At 42.1% G+C, this 14,622-nt stretch overlaps 1 protein-coding gene across 5 annotated transcripts in view; it reads left to right on the forward strand.

Moving 5' to 3' along the window:
* The window catches only part of TTC7B (tetratricopeptide repeat domain 7B), a 263,032-nt gene that overhangs the window by 210,143 nt on the left and 38,267 nt on the right, over positions 1 to 14,622 (forward strand). The window contains exon 20 of one of the 5 annotated variants that reach the window (XM_038769853.1): positions 7,060 to 7,269. The exons of the other annotated variants lie outside the window; for them this stretch is intronic. Within the exon in view, the coding sequence (XP_038625781.1) occupies positions 7,060 to 7,170 (111 nt within the window). The 3' untranslated portion in view covers positions 7,171 to 7,269. Of the gene's footprint in view, positions 1 to 7,059; positions 7,270 to 14,622 lie in introns of those variants that run through there. 5 annotated transcript variants of the gene reach the window in all.

Here is a 14,622-nt window from a genome sequence, read left to right on the forward strand (position 1 = left end):
CAGAGGCCATCAGAAGATAATTTTAGACAGTATTCCTGTACAATCAACAGATGGGCAAGAAGCCTGAAATACACAGAGAGTTGGGAAACCTGTTTTGGGGGAAGGTGGGTTGATTCCAGTTGTTTCTTACGACTGAAGGAGTGTCTTTGGTTCCTGAAGAAGATGGGGAAGAAGTTTTTATATGTGGGCAATCAATGTGGTTTCTTATAAGGTTTACCCGAAGGAAGTGAAATGAAGATGATGTAAAGAAAGCGAGTTTTATTGACGCGAACAAAGTCTAGAATTGGGAAGAAAGAAATTCAGCTGTAATAGTGGATGGTCTTTAAATGAAGGGTCAAAGCTTAAGTTTGAACCAGTAGGCAATAGGGAGCCAGGAAGAGATTAGCTGTTAATGGAGGAGGAGAAGTGGCATGTTTGTAGAGAGCGGCAGACACAATTTTTCAGCTGTAACCTCAAGAGCATTGGAAAGCAGTAAGAGCACAGGAATGGAGACCAGCTAGGGAGTTCATTCATTCATTCAATCATATTTATTGAGCACTTACTGTGTGCAGAGCACTGTACTAAGTGCTTGGGAAGTACAAGTTGGCAACATATAGAGACGGTCCCTACCCAACAGCGGGCTCACAGTCTAGAAGAGGGAGATAGACAATAAAACAAACCATATTAACAAAATAAAATAAATAGAATAGTAAAGATGTACAAGAGTTGGAAGGGCCCTCACAAAGAAGGGCTTTTGCAAGAAAAGATGGAGAGTGAGATGTGAGTGGAAGTAGCAGGGTTTGACCACTTTAATGTTGGGAGAAAAATAGGGGGAGATGATCCTATATATGTATGAAACAGGAAAAAAATTTACTTTACCATCAAGTGACTAGTAATTGGAGAAGTAGCCATATTACATTTAAAGAAATATCAAGCATTCAGTTATTTTGCTAGAGTCCAAGGAAAAGAACAGGTCAAGGTGGAAAAAAGAGGGTTTGGAAAATGGGAAGATTCAAGTCAGCTAGTATCCATTAAAAGTACAAAGAGGGAAAAGGATAGTGGACTGAAAACTGAGCTCTGAGAGGGTGCTGAAAAGATTGAGTCTGCACAGCCTGAGTGAAGTGGAATAAAGGATTGAGAAATAATTTTGGGGATTTACTCCCTATAGTTAACCCAGTCATTCAGTCCTCCACTTGTCTACTTTGTGATCTGGGGCAAGACACTTAACTTCTCTGTGCCTCAGTTATCTCATCTATAAAATGGGGATTAAGACTGTGAGCCCCAAGTGGAACATGGACGTCGTCCAATCTGATTAGGTTGTATCTATCTCAGCATTTAGTTCAGTGCTTGGAACATAGTGCATAACAAATGCCATAAAAATGGATTTTGGGTTGCAGAAGTAGTCATTTGGGCTGTCTACATGGAGCAGATCAACCAGGGATTGGCTCAGTTTTCCATTTTAGTTGGGTTGGTCAGCCCCAAAGAATGGAAGAGATGAGAGAGAATTTCCAAAAAAAACCCAAGAAGCAGAAGAGAAGTAGAACTGAGGGAGGATAAGAGTCAAGATTGGAGAAGTTGAAGAGAGGTCGATCTAGGGATATGCATTGCTGAAGTGAAAACAAAATTCTGACTGGCCCTCTGATGAGCAGCAGGTTGGCAAAGGAGTTAGTGGTTGCAGTGGTGAGTGGGTTTTCAGTGGTCGGGCGGGGAGGGTGAGAACTGAGTGAGCAAGCTTGCACAGTGTGGGGAGGAAATCTCAGAGCTGCCGCCCTTCCGCCCACCTCGCTACCCTGGAACAGACATTTTGAGACTTTTTATTCTTCTGGAGCCTAATTCTAGCCAGTTCAAACTTATCTCCTGCATTGTCAGCTTATAAAATGACAGGGGTGTGGAGAAGGATGTTTTTAGAAAAGAAATGCCTGGATTAGGGCAAGGGGGTTCCAGCTGAGGAAAATGATTGGACGTTGTACTACAGACAGTTGAGAGTTAGAAGATGGAAAGTGTTAAGGAGATCATAGCCACAGTCAGTGCTTGAGTCACTCAAACAGTGGTATTTATTGAGCATTTACTGTGTGCAGAGCACTATACTAAGCATTTGGAAGAGTACAGTGTAATACTGTTGGTAGACACAGTCCCTGCCCCCAAGGAGTGTATGATCTATTGAAAGAAACAACCATGAAAATAAATCACAGTTAGGAGAAGCAGAAGAGTATAAGGATATATACATAAGTGCTTTGGAGCTAGGAGTAGGCTGAGTATCAAAGATCTTAATTTAAGGAGTACAAATCCAAGTGCATAGGGGTCTTGCAAAGAGGAAGGTGAATAGAGTGGGGAAATGAGGGGTTAGAGAAGACCTCTTGGAAGATTTATGATTTTAGTAAGGCTTTCAAGATGGGGAGAGTGGTGGTCTATCATTTATGAAGGGGGAGGGAGTTCCAAACTGGAGGGGGAACATGAGCAAGGGATAAGAGGCGAGATTGGGGCACAGTGAATAGTTTGGTGTTAGAGGAGTGAAGTGTGCGGGCTGCCTTGTAGAGGGAAAGAAGTGAGATTTAGTAGGCAGTGGGCAGCTGATTGCCTTAAGGTCAATTATAAGGAGTTTTCTTTTGATGTGGAAGTGGATTAACAACCACTGTAGGTTTTTGAGGAGTAGAGAGACAAGCCAGAATGTTTTTTGAGAAAAATGATCTGGTCATCAGAATGAAGTGTGGACTGAAAGGGGTAGAGACTCAATGCAGGGAGGTCAGTGAGGAGGCCATTGCAGTAGTTGAAGCTGAATATGACAGGCTTGGACCAGCCAAGAAAAGCTTGTTTTTTTCCAAGAGTGTTTGAATTAGACAAAATTGCAGCAGTTGCTAATCAATTAAGCAAAAAAGATAAAGGAAAGAGAGATTGGTAGATGGAAAAGGAATTATAGTCAAGACCTTAGATTTAGAGGGCAGAAAGAACCATTTAGAAGCAAAGAATAAAGTGAAAAAGATAGTGGGAAATTTGTGTTACAATGTAAGGCAATCAGAGTATTTCTAGGACATTTAGGGACACATATTTTCATGTAATTTAGAATAAATTTTTAAAATTGGGAACATAAATTTGGATACTGTCCTTAAAAACTCCAACTCCAACTTAAGAATCCTCTTAGTACAGCCACTAAGGACATTCAAATGCAATAGTCTGTAGTAAAGGTCTGTTGTATTGCAATTTCCGAAGTGCTCAATAAATACAATTTAATGAATGAATGAATGAATGCTGTGCATACAGTAAGTGCTCAATAAATACCATTAATTGATTGATTGACTATTCTGTGTCCCTGAAGAAATAGGGCCAGTTGTGTCCTGTTAAGTTGTGGCTTCTTGGACCTGCTTTCCCAAACCATCAAAGTTCCAGTGACCCAGTAAGTGGTCAGGGCAGCCAAAACAAAGACATCTGTTAGCGCTGTTATCCTCAATCCATCTTTAAAGAAAATTGTGGGATCTGTAGGAAGAAAAAGAGCAGGCGTTTTCCGGAGAAAGTTGAAAGTGGAGAAGAGCCAGGAAGTTGTAGGCATGGGAACAGATGAGAGAAGAATACTAGTGAGTAAGAAGGAACTGCAGGAAGAATGTGTGAATTTACCCTAGTGGAGGTCAGCGAGATGCTTAGTCTTTCTCCAAAGCACTTGACAGATTGAAAATGGGAGTAAAAGGGAAACAGATGGTTGGGATAAGGCAGGGCTTGATGGAATAGACAGTGTGTGAAAAGAAGGAGCAAAGGTGTCCAGTGCAGGAGAAAGAATAGAATTAAATGAAGTAACTAGGGACTTCAAGGGAGATTGGGAAGCACAAGGAGATTAATTGGGACTGGGAATAAGAGAGGTATTTCTGAAGATTTTGTAGATGAAATGATAGTACTGATGGTAATCATTCAGTCATATTCATTGAGCTATTTCTGTGTGCAGGGCACTATATTAAGTGCTTGTGAGAGTACAAACAAAAATATAATGGACACATTCCCTGCCCAGAATGAGTTTACAGTCTTGAAGGGGAGACAGACATTCATATAAATAAATGAATTACAAATATGTACATAAGTGCTGTGGGGCTGTGGTGGCAGCAGTGATGAATAGAGGGAGCAAGTCAGGGCAATGCAGAAGGGAGTGGGAAAAGAGGAAATGAGGGCCTAGTCAGGGAAGGCCTCTTCAATAAGGTTTTGAGGTGGGGAGAGTAATCGTTTGTCGGATATGAAAAGGGAGGGCATTCCAGGGCAGAGACAGGATGTGGGAGAGAGGTAGGGGGCAAGGTAGATATGATTGAGCTATAGAAAGTAAGTTGGCATTAGGGGAGCGAAGTGTGCAGGCTGGGTTGTAGTAGGAGAGTAGTGAGGTGAGGTTGGAGGTGTCCAGGTGATTGAGTGCTTTAAAGCTGATGGTAGGTTGTTTCTGTTTAAGGCAGAAGTGGATGGGCAACCACTGGCGGTTCTTGAGGAGTGGGGAAACATGGACTGAACGTTTTTGTAGAAAAATGATCTGGGCAGCAGGGTGAAGTTTGGATTGGAGTGGGGAGAGACTGAAGGCAGGGAGGTCAACAGGGAGGCTGATATGGTAATCAAGGTGGAATAGGATAAGTGCTTGGATTAACATGGTAGAGGTTGGATCAAGAGGAAAGGATGGATTTTAGCAATGTTAGGAAGGTTGAACCAACAGGATTTAGTGATGGATCGAATATGTGGGTTGAATGAGCGAGGGGAGTCAAGTATAACAACAAGGTTACAGGGTTATGAGACAGGAAGAATGGTGGTGCCATCTATGGTAATGGGAAATTCAGGAAGAGGACAGGATTCAGGTGGGAACGTGAGCTCTGTTTGGGACATATTAAGTTTGAGTTATATGAGGGGCATCCAAGTAGAGATGTCTTGAAGGCAGGAGGAAATGTGAAACTGCAAAGAGGGAGTGAGATCAAGTCTGAACATGTAAATTTGGGAATCATCTGCACAGAGACGGTAGTTGAAGCCGTGGAAATTAATGAGTTCTTCAAGGGAGTAGGCATAGATGGAGAATAGAAGAGGACCCAGATCTGAATCTTGAGGGACACCCAATTAGTGGGTGGGAGGCAGAGGAGGAACCTGCCAAAGACTGAATGAGTGACCAGTGAGATAGGAGGAGAACCAGGAGATGACAGTGTCAATGAAGCCAAGGTTGGGTAATGTTTCCAGGAGAAAGGGGTGGTTGACAGTGTCGAAGGCAGCTGTGAGGCCAATGAGGATTAGGATGGAGTTGAGGCCATTGGATTTGGCAAGAAAGAGATCATTGGTGACTTTCAAGAGGGCAGTTTCTGTGGTGTGAAGGGGACCAAAGCCAAATTGGAGGGGGTCAAGGAAAGAATTGGAGGAGAGGAACTTTAAACAACTTGCCCAAGAAGTCTGGAGAGGAATGGTAGGAGGGGGAAGGGGTGATAACTGGAGGATGCTGTGGGGTCAAGTGTGGGTTTTTTAGGTTGTTGTGTTTTAGGATGGGGAGACATGAGTATGTTTGAAAGCACTGGGGAAGAAGCCGTTAGAGAGCGAAGATGGGTCAAAGGAAGAGGGGCCAATTGCTTTGATAAGGTGTGAAGGGGTGGGGTTGGATGTACAGGTGAAGGAGCTGGTTAGAAGGCAGGACTTGTATTTCCCAAGTGCTTAGTACAGTGCTCTGCACACAGTAAGTGCTCAATAAATATGATTGAATGAATGAAGAATGAGATCTCCTCTTGAGACATTGCAGGGAAGGATGGGAGAGTTGAAGAAGGAGCAGGGGAGATTTTAGGGAGATGGCACCTGTGAGTTTCAGTATTTTCAATAAGGGGCAAGGGTTGGGGAGACCAGGGGACAGGGGGTTTGAGAATTGAGTTAAACATCTGCAGCAGCTGGCAAGGGTAATGGGCATGCAAGGATGAACTTGAGGTGGATGACATTGGCCTGTTACCAAGATTTCTGCCAGCATCACTGCAGCTTATGCACAGATGATAGTGAGGAATGTTGAAGGGGGGGGGAATTTAAACACAAGAAAGTCTAGAAAGACAGTAGAAATCATAACAGAATAAGGAAGCTAACTGGAGAAAGACATAAAAAGAAGGGGTTCAGGGTACAGTAAAAATCATGGAGATCAACACAAACATGGAAGCTCCTTTGGAATAATATTTGTGGTATTTATTAAGCATTTAGTATGTGCCAAGCATAGTGTTGGGATAGATACAAGATAATCAGGTTGGAGACAGTCCCTTTCCTCATAGTGCTTACAATCTAGTCAGAGAACAGATATTTCTTACTCATTTTACTGAGGAGGAAACTGAGGCACAGAGCAATTAAGTGACTTGCCCAAGATCACACAGCAGGCAAGTGGCAGAGCTGGGATTAAAACCCAGGTCCTCTGACTCTCAGCCTTGTCCTCTTTCCCTTTGGTATGCCTATTTGTTCCATTTGGTAGAGCATATGAGAAGACACCTACATAAAGAGAGAAAGTAAGTGGTGTCAGCCCTGCCAGTAGCAGGCTGGGACTCTTTATGGGCCAATGAAGCCTAGAGAATGAGAGGCCTTTGGTGTTCAGGGTATCTCTCTAACTAGTTTTCCTATTGCAACCTTTTGTTTTCTCTTCCCAGCTATATGTTTTGTTTTTCTTTTGCATTTAAATTATATTACTATTGGGCATCAGTGGTAACATTCATTCATAGTGATATTAAAAATGGCATTGAAATTCTCAGGTCTCTGTGAATTTTTGGTAAATAACTAGAGAAACGATGAAGTGCGCAGTTCAGTAGTGTGTTTTATTTTGAGCTCTCCAAAGGTGCAGTCATGGCACATTGCTGAGTTTGAAAAGATGCCAAAATACAAGGTAAATTGGAGAATGTTTTAGGGATTTTTCACTTCATTTTAATTTCTTTAAAAGTTTTAAAGTACTGACCCAGAAATATTAAGAAAAATTCAAGGAATAAAGACACTATGTATATTCATGTCTTTTGAATTTGAAGATAATGCTGTTGATAGTAAGGTGTCATTTGTGGGTGTGAGTACAGTTAGAGATAGTCTCTTCCAAGTTGTATATGTGAATGAACAGCAGATCACATTTTCTTGCAGACAGTGTTCTGGAGAAATGAAGGACTATTCCCCATTTCCAAACTCAATTTGGAAGAGTTGACTGGAGTTGAACACGGAACTGAAGTTGCACAATCTGGTTACAGTGTGTGAGAATACCTCATCAATCAAGTAGAGTAGTACAAAGGGTTAGGCATTGCTGGTGGGTGCATAATAAAACTTTCTTTTTCCTCATTTTGCCCAAATCGTCCATCTGTTTAACATTGCTGGAAGGCATTTACTAATTATCTATCAAACAATTAATCAGTGGTATTAATTCAGTGCTTACTGTGTGTAGACCACTGTACTAAGAACTTGGGAGAATTCAGTACAGTAAAGTAGGTAGGAGAGCTTGCAGACTAGTGAGAGACAAACATTAAAATAGATTACAGATGGATATATGCACAACTAATAATAATTGTGATATATAAGTGCTTGCTATTTGCCAGGCACTATACTAAACACTGGGGTGGATACAATCAAATAGGGTTGGATACAGTCCCTATCTCACAGTCTCAATCCCCATTTTTCAGATGAGATAACTGAAGCTCAGAGAGGGTAAGCGACTTGCCCAGAGTCATCCAGGAGACAGGTGGCAGAGCCAGGATTGGAACCCAGGTTCTTCTTACTCCCAGGCCTATACTCTATAAACTAGGCCACGCTGTTTTTCAGTACTGTCAGTCTGGAGGTGGGATGAATGTCATAGAGCTTAAGGGGTACAGGCCCAAGTGCGTAGATGTCACACAGAGAAGGTGAATAGGTTGGGGAAATGAGAGGTTAGCAGGGAAGGCCTCTTGGAAGAGATAAGATTTTAATTGGGTTTTGAGAATGAGGAGGTAGTTCCAGGCTGGGTGTAGGATGGGAGCAAGGGAGGCAAGATTGGGGTCCATTAAATAGGTTGGTGTTAGAGGAGCAGAGTGTGTGGACTGTAGTAGAACAGCGAGATAAGGGAGGAGGGCATGCACTTTAAGGAGGTGCCTTAAAGCCAATGTTTTTGTTGATGAGGAGTTGGGCAACCTTTAGAGGTTTTTGAGGAGTGGGAAGATGTGGCCTGAACCTTTTTTTTTTAAGAGTGCAGCTTGGGCTGGAGAAGGGTGAGTCAAGAGGGAACTGGTGCTTTGTCATTTTGTACTTTCTATTCGGCATCATCGAACTAGGTGGAGAATGTTTCTGAAGCTTGTTTGGGAAGTATTTTCCTTCCCGTCCTGTGTGAGTAAGTGTATTAGCTGGGATGCGAAGTCATGAGCAGTATTCATGACTAGTGTCTGGATGTTTTCCTTTTGAGTTATTGAAATATGCCTGAATTCCCTCTGAAACTGATTAAAATTAACACATTTTCAAATCATTAATGATCTATAATTTGTGTTTCTTGAGACACCTTTTGTATTTCAAATCCAAATTGTAATGGATTCTTTTTAATCGGGAACATGAATAGCTTCTCATGTCCACAGTGAAGATAGCATGATCGAAAACAAACTTTAAAATAGCTGATTCAGAGCTCTTTCATTCATTATTTATATAGGCTCCATTCAACATTTTCAAAAGGACAACTGTAAAAATTAAGGTAATTTTTTTTTCCTTTCAGCTTGTAATTTCTTCAGTTATCTTTATTATGAAGGGTATTCAGGCATGGGCCTGGGAGTTGGGAGATCTGGATTCTAGTTCTGGCTCTGCCACTTGACTTTTGTGTGACCTTGGGCAAGTCATTTAACTTTTCTATGCCTCATTTTCCTCATCTGTAAAACAGGGATAAAATACCTGTTCTCCTTCCCCTTTAGACTGTGGGCCCCATGAGGGATAGAGCCTGTGTCCTATCACTTCATATTGTATCTACCCCCAGCACTTAGTACATTGCTTGGCACATAGTAAAAGCTTAACAGATACCACTGTGAAAGCCAACAGCAGAGATGGCAAAGGGAAGAAGCGGGGGGCAAGTATAGAGAAGCAGTGTGGTCCAGTGGATAGAACACAGACCTGGGAGTCAGAAGGCCCTGGATCTAATCCCTGCTTTGCCACTTAATAATAATAATAGTAATGACATTTATTAAGTGCTTACTATGTGCAAAGCACTTTTCTAAGCACTGCGGAGGTTACAAGGTGATCAGGTTGTCCAACGGGGGGCTCACGGTCCTAATCCCCATTTTACAGATGAGGTAACTGAGGCACAGATAAGTTAAGTGACTTGCCCAAAGTCACACAGCTGACAACTGGCAGAGTGGGGATTTGAACCCATGACCTCTGACTCCAAAGCCCGTGCTCTTTTTCACTGAGCCACGCTGCTTCTCTACTTGCCTGTTTTGTGACAGACACTTGTCTGTGACAAACACTTGTCTGTTTTGTGACCTTGGTCAGTCACTTAATTTCTCTTTGCCCCAGTTACCTCATCTGTAAAATGGAGATCAAGACTGTGAGTCCCATGTGGGACAGGGACAGTGTGTCCAACCAGATTAGTTTGTATGTACCCCAGTGCTTGGTACAGTTCCTGGTACATAGTAAGTGCTTCACAAATACTACAATTATCACTATTATTATTATTATTATTATTAAGTACTGATATAAAATAGAATGAATGCTGGATTGATGGGGTCTGAAATAAGGTTTTTCCTCTAAGAAAGGGAGAAGTGATGAGTATTTTATATCCCATTTGACAGGAGGGTAAGCTGAGTGAGCTGACAGGCTGTGTGCGATTTTAAAATTAAAAATAAGATTAATACAGATTGGCTTTCTGAAAGGCATAGTGTCTTATTTAACCAGTGTGATGCTGTAGTGCATTTGAAGTGAGCTTTTATACATTTTGAGAATCCTTTTGATCCATATTGCTGAATATTGAATATAATTTTATTTCTAAATGTATGAGTCAAAGAAGTTGGTATTATCACTAAAGATGATTGTTACGTCAATGAATAAATTTGAGAAATGTCCATAACTTCTTAATCGAGTGAAATAGAGACATGGTGAGCATGCTCTGCACACAGCAAGTGCTCAATAAATACAATTGAATTAATAAAACAGAATTCATTCATTCAGTCATTTATTGAGTACTTACTGTGTGCAGAGCACTGTACTAAGCACTTGGAAAAGTACAATACAACAATAGCCACATTCCCTGCCCAAAACAAGCTTACAGTCTAGAGGCGGGAGGCAGATATCAATACAAATAAATAAATTACAGGTGTGTACATAAGTGCTGTAGGGCTGGGTGGGGAGAAGAAAAAGGGAACAAGACAGGGTGATGCAGAAGGGAGTGGGAGAAGAGGAAAGAGGGGCTTAGTCTGGGCTTAGAATGAAGTGAGAGGGCCAGGTCATGCAGAGCGGGTGAGTTTATACTGGAGGACTCTAGTGTGTAAACTTGTTGTGGGCAGGGAATGTGTCTACCAACTTTGTTGTATTGCACTCTTCCAAATGGTTAGTGCAGTGCTCTGCCTGTAGTAAGCGCCCAATGAATATGATTGAGGACTCTGAGCATTTCTTGTGACACACTTTGTAGAAAATGAACAACATTTATTAATCTTGTTCATTTCCTCTTGTCTCTAACCTCAGAATTTTAAAACCCAGTGCCAACTTATTTTACGTGGCACGGTACCTTGTAAGAGAAGAACAAACGTTTGTGTGGTTTTTGTCTTGAGCAAAAAGGTAAGGTTAATAATTTTCAGCTGAAGCATGTATTTTGCAAGTCAGTCCCAGCACATCACTCTTCATACAGTTTGGCTGAAGCTTCTTTTCAACTTGTACTTGGAAATCTTTGATTAAAGTATTCAGAGCCAGTTTTCATTCCTCATTGCACCTGTCTCCTTTCTCCTCCCAGTTTCCTTCTGGAAAAAGGCAAAGGCAGGTAGGGATGGTGAGACAAGCACATGCCATTAAATTGGTTTATATATGTGCTATCATGTCAGTCCCCAGCTCTTCCTTCCCTCTCTTTCTCCTCCTTATACTAATGGACATGTTGTCTTGCCTCAAGATAAATATTATGTAGAAGTGGAATTGTTTTCTTCCTAATCCAAACTCTTCCATTGTACTCTGCTTGCCTCCTCACAATTTATTTGGCTTCCTAGGAGAAGTGTTCCCAGCATAAGGGATTCCGTCTATATCTGTACTTTTCTGCACAGGCAATAATTGGAAGGTTCAAGACACTCTTTCAGCCAAATTATTTTATCAGCCCTGTAATCTGGATCTCCTGTTCAAAGCCACAAATTCCTCATATTGGGCAGTAAACATTCTGAAAATTGGCCAGATGTGGTTACAGGAATTTAAGTTGTTTTCCTGGGCCTTTTAAAACACCCCATGGCACTCTGCACTTGTGTTCAACCTGTAGCTAAATAAGGTGGTAATTTATTTTTAGACTCTGTAGCTGATTTTACGAGGAGTTGTCATCCTCCATGTATTTTTACAACCTCATAGCCGATGCAGTTGTTCCCCACTGTTAATAGGGCTTGTGGGTAAAATTATTCAAGAGGAAGTTCTTCCCCTGGAGCAACAGTAGGTAAACAGCCCACAGGGAATAGAGTGCAGTTGGTGTTCATTTTAGTGCACTCCATGAGCACATTAAAGTAGTAATTGCTGCTTGAGGGCAAGTCATGCAGAGGAGAGAAGATAGGGGCAGAGAAGGGAAAAGAAAAACAAATGGGATGAGGGAGAATGTATGGGAGAGGAGGGAGGAAGCAGTCAATCAGTCGTATTCATTGAGCCCTTACTGTGTGCACACAGGCAGTAAGCACCTGAGAGAGGATAATACAATAGATTTGGTAGACACAACCCCTTTCTGCCCTCAAGGATCTTAAAGTCTAGTGGATGGAGGCAGGCATTAAAATAAATTACAGCTAGGGGAAGCAGCAGGATATGAAGATATGCACATAAGTGCTGTGGTTCTGGGGGTGGGGTGAGTATCAAAGGACTTGAGTACAGACTCAAGCACATAGGTGATGCAGAAGGGAGGGCAAATAAAATAGGGAAATGAGAAGTTAGTCAGGGAGCCTTCTTGGAGGAGATATTTTAATAGGGCTCCGAAGATAGGGAGGTGGTGGTCTGTGGATATGAAGGGGAGGCAGGGAGAAGAAGGGAAGATATGGGCAAGTGATTGAAGATGAGAGAAGTGTGATTGAGGTACAGTAAGTAGGTTGGTGTTAGAAGAGCAAAGTGTGTGGGCTGGGTTGTAGTGGGAGAGGAGTGAGATTTGGTAGAAGAGGGTGAGCTGATTGCTTTAAAGTCAATTGTAAGGAGTTGAGTTTCTCTTTGATGCAGAGAGTAATGGGCAACCATTGGAGGTTTGTGAGCAGTGGGGAGTTGTGGACTGAATCGTTTTTCCAAAAACTGACATGGGAATCAGAGTGAAGTTTGAATTAGAGTGGGGAGAGACTAGTGGCACCAAAGAGGCTGATAACAGTAGTTTAGATGGGCTATAATAAGTGCTTGGACCAGCATGGTAGCAGTTCGGATGGAGAGGAAGGGGGGGATTCTAGACATCTCATGAAGGTAGAACTGATGGAATTTTGTGACCTACTGAATATGTGGGTTAAATGAGAGAGATGTCGAAGATAATGCCTTAGACTCTTGAAACAGGAAGTGTGGTGCAGTTATTGACAGTGATGGGAAAGTCAGAGGGAAGAGAGATTTTGGGTGGTAAGTTGAGTTCTGTTTTGGACATGTCAAATTTGAGGTGTTGGTGGGGCACCCAAGTAGAGTCATCCTGAAGGCAGGATGAAATGCGAGACTGCAGAGGAGAGACGCCAAGGTTGGAGAGGTCTATTTGGGAATCATCCACATAGTGGTGGTAGTTGAAGCTGTGGAAGTGATTGCCTGTTTGAACAAGAAGGTGTGTCCCGTTTGAGTGTATTTGTCTGTTCACATGTTGAATGATCTCTTTGTACCTGTAGGAACTGCAGACAAATTAGATATGGTAGTTTAAATAATAATAATGGTATTCGTTAAGCACTTACTATGTGCCAGGCACTGTACTAAACGCTGGGGTGGATACAAGCAAACTGGTTTGGGTACAGTTCCTGTCCCACATGGGGCTCACAGTCTCAATTGCCATTTTACGGATGAGGTAACAGGCCCAAAGAAGTGAAGTGACTCGTCCAAGGTCACACAGAAGATAAGTGGCGGAGCTGGGATTAGAACCCATGACCTTCAGACACCCAGGCCCCTGCTCTACCCACTACACCATGCTGCTTCTCTATTTTTCAGGATGATGTAGCATTTTAATATAACACTGTGCTGACCAGGGAAGGATGTTTACTGCTCCTGAGTTGGATTGTATTAAAGAAGCTCATTGAAAAGGCATGTGTCTTGGCTCTTGTAATGGGCTATTACAATATCTTCACCACTACTCTCCAGACAAACATGGCTCAAAAGTCAAAACCAGGTATTTGAGCTAAAAACTATTGCTAAAAATTGGCCACATATATTTCAGGGAATGATAGCAGCAATAACCTGTTTCTTGCATTTGAGACGAGTGATTCCAAATCTGTTTGATTAAAGACTGGCCTACTGAGGGCCTCATTCATTGGTTACATTCTCAGTTTATAGTCTGGAGACTTCTTGGAGAAGCTGGGGTCGGGTGATTTCTTTCACTTGAGAAAAGAGATTAGTGATTTGCGGGGATGAGGAGCAGGCCAAACTAATTAGAACAGAACAGGGGGAACTAGCAACAAATTAGGAGCAGGAGGAAGGGTGAAGTGGACCAATTGAAGATCTTGAGAACTGTGAGCAGGACAGATCTATACTGGGGCAATGAGACTTGAAAACTCTGAAAAGGATAATTCCTGAACAGTAGGTTGCCCACTTGCAAACTTTGAGGCCCATTTTCCCAGTTCTTTTATAACTTCCTCCAGGGCCTGAAGCATCAGGGTGTGAGTAAGCACCCAATTGGCATTTTCTAAGCTCCAGGACTACAATTACCAAGAGCACATAAGAACCCTAGGGTCAGGAGAAATGAGGGCTGGGGCTTAATAGTTGATCTGCACAGGAGTGGGGCAAGTGAAGATCTTTGGTGAGGACTATCACTTGATTATTCTTTTTCCCTCTGGAACTATGAATATTAAAGCACATTGAATCAATCAATTGTATTTATTGAGCTTTTACTGTGTGCAGAACACTTTATTAAGCGCTTGGGGAAGTACAATACAATGCACGTGGTAAACGTTATTCCTGCCCACAAGGAGCATACAGTCTGGGTAGGGATTTGTCTCTGTTGCCAGATTGTACTTTCCAAGCACTTAGTACAGTGCTCCACACACAGTAAGTGCTCAATAAATGCTATTGAATGAATGAAGTTTGCAAAACACTTTAACATTACTCATGTCATGTTGTCCTCCTAACATTCCTGTGAGAAAGAAGGAGGTGATTATTGCTACCCATTTACACAGATTAGGAAACTGAGGAATAGATAAAATGATTAATGAACTTCCCAAGGTCACACAGCAGGCCATTCATTCAATCGTATTTATTGAGGGCTTACTGTGTGCAGAGCACTGTACTAAGCGCTTGGGAAGTACAAGTTGGCAACATATAGAGATGGTCCCTACCCAACAGTGGGCTCAGGCCAGAAGGTAAGTTGGAGTTAGACCC

The sequence above is a fragment of the Tachyglossus aculeatus genome, chromosome 1 (genome assembly GCF_015852505.1).
Source record: "Tachyglossus aculeatus isolate mTacAcu1 chromosome 1, mTacAcu1.pri, whole genome shotgun sequence".
NCBI lineage: Eukaryota > Metazoa > Chordata > Mammalia > Monotremata > Tachyglossidae > Tachyglossus > Tachyglossus aculeatus.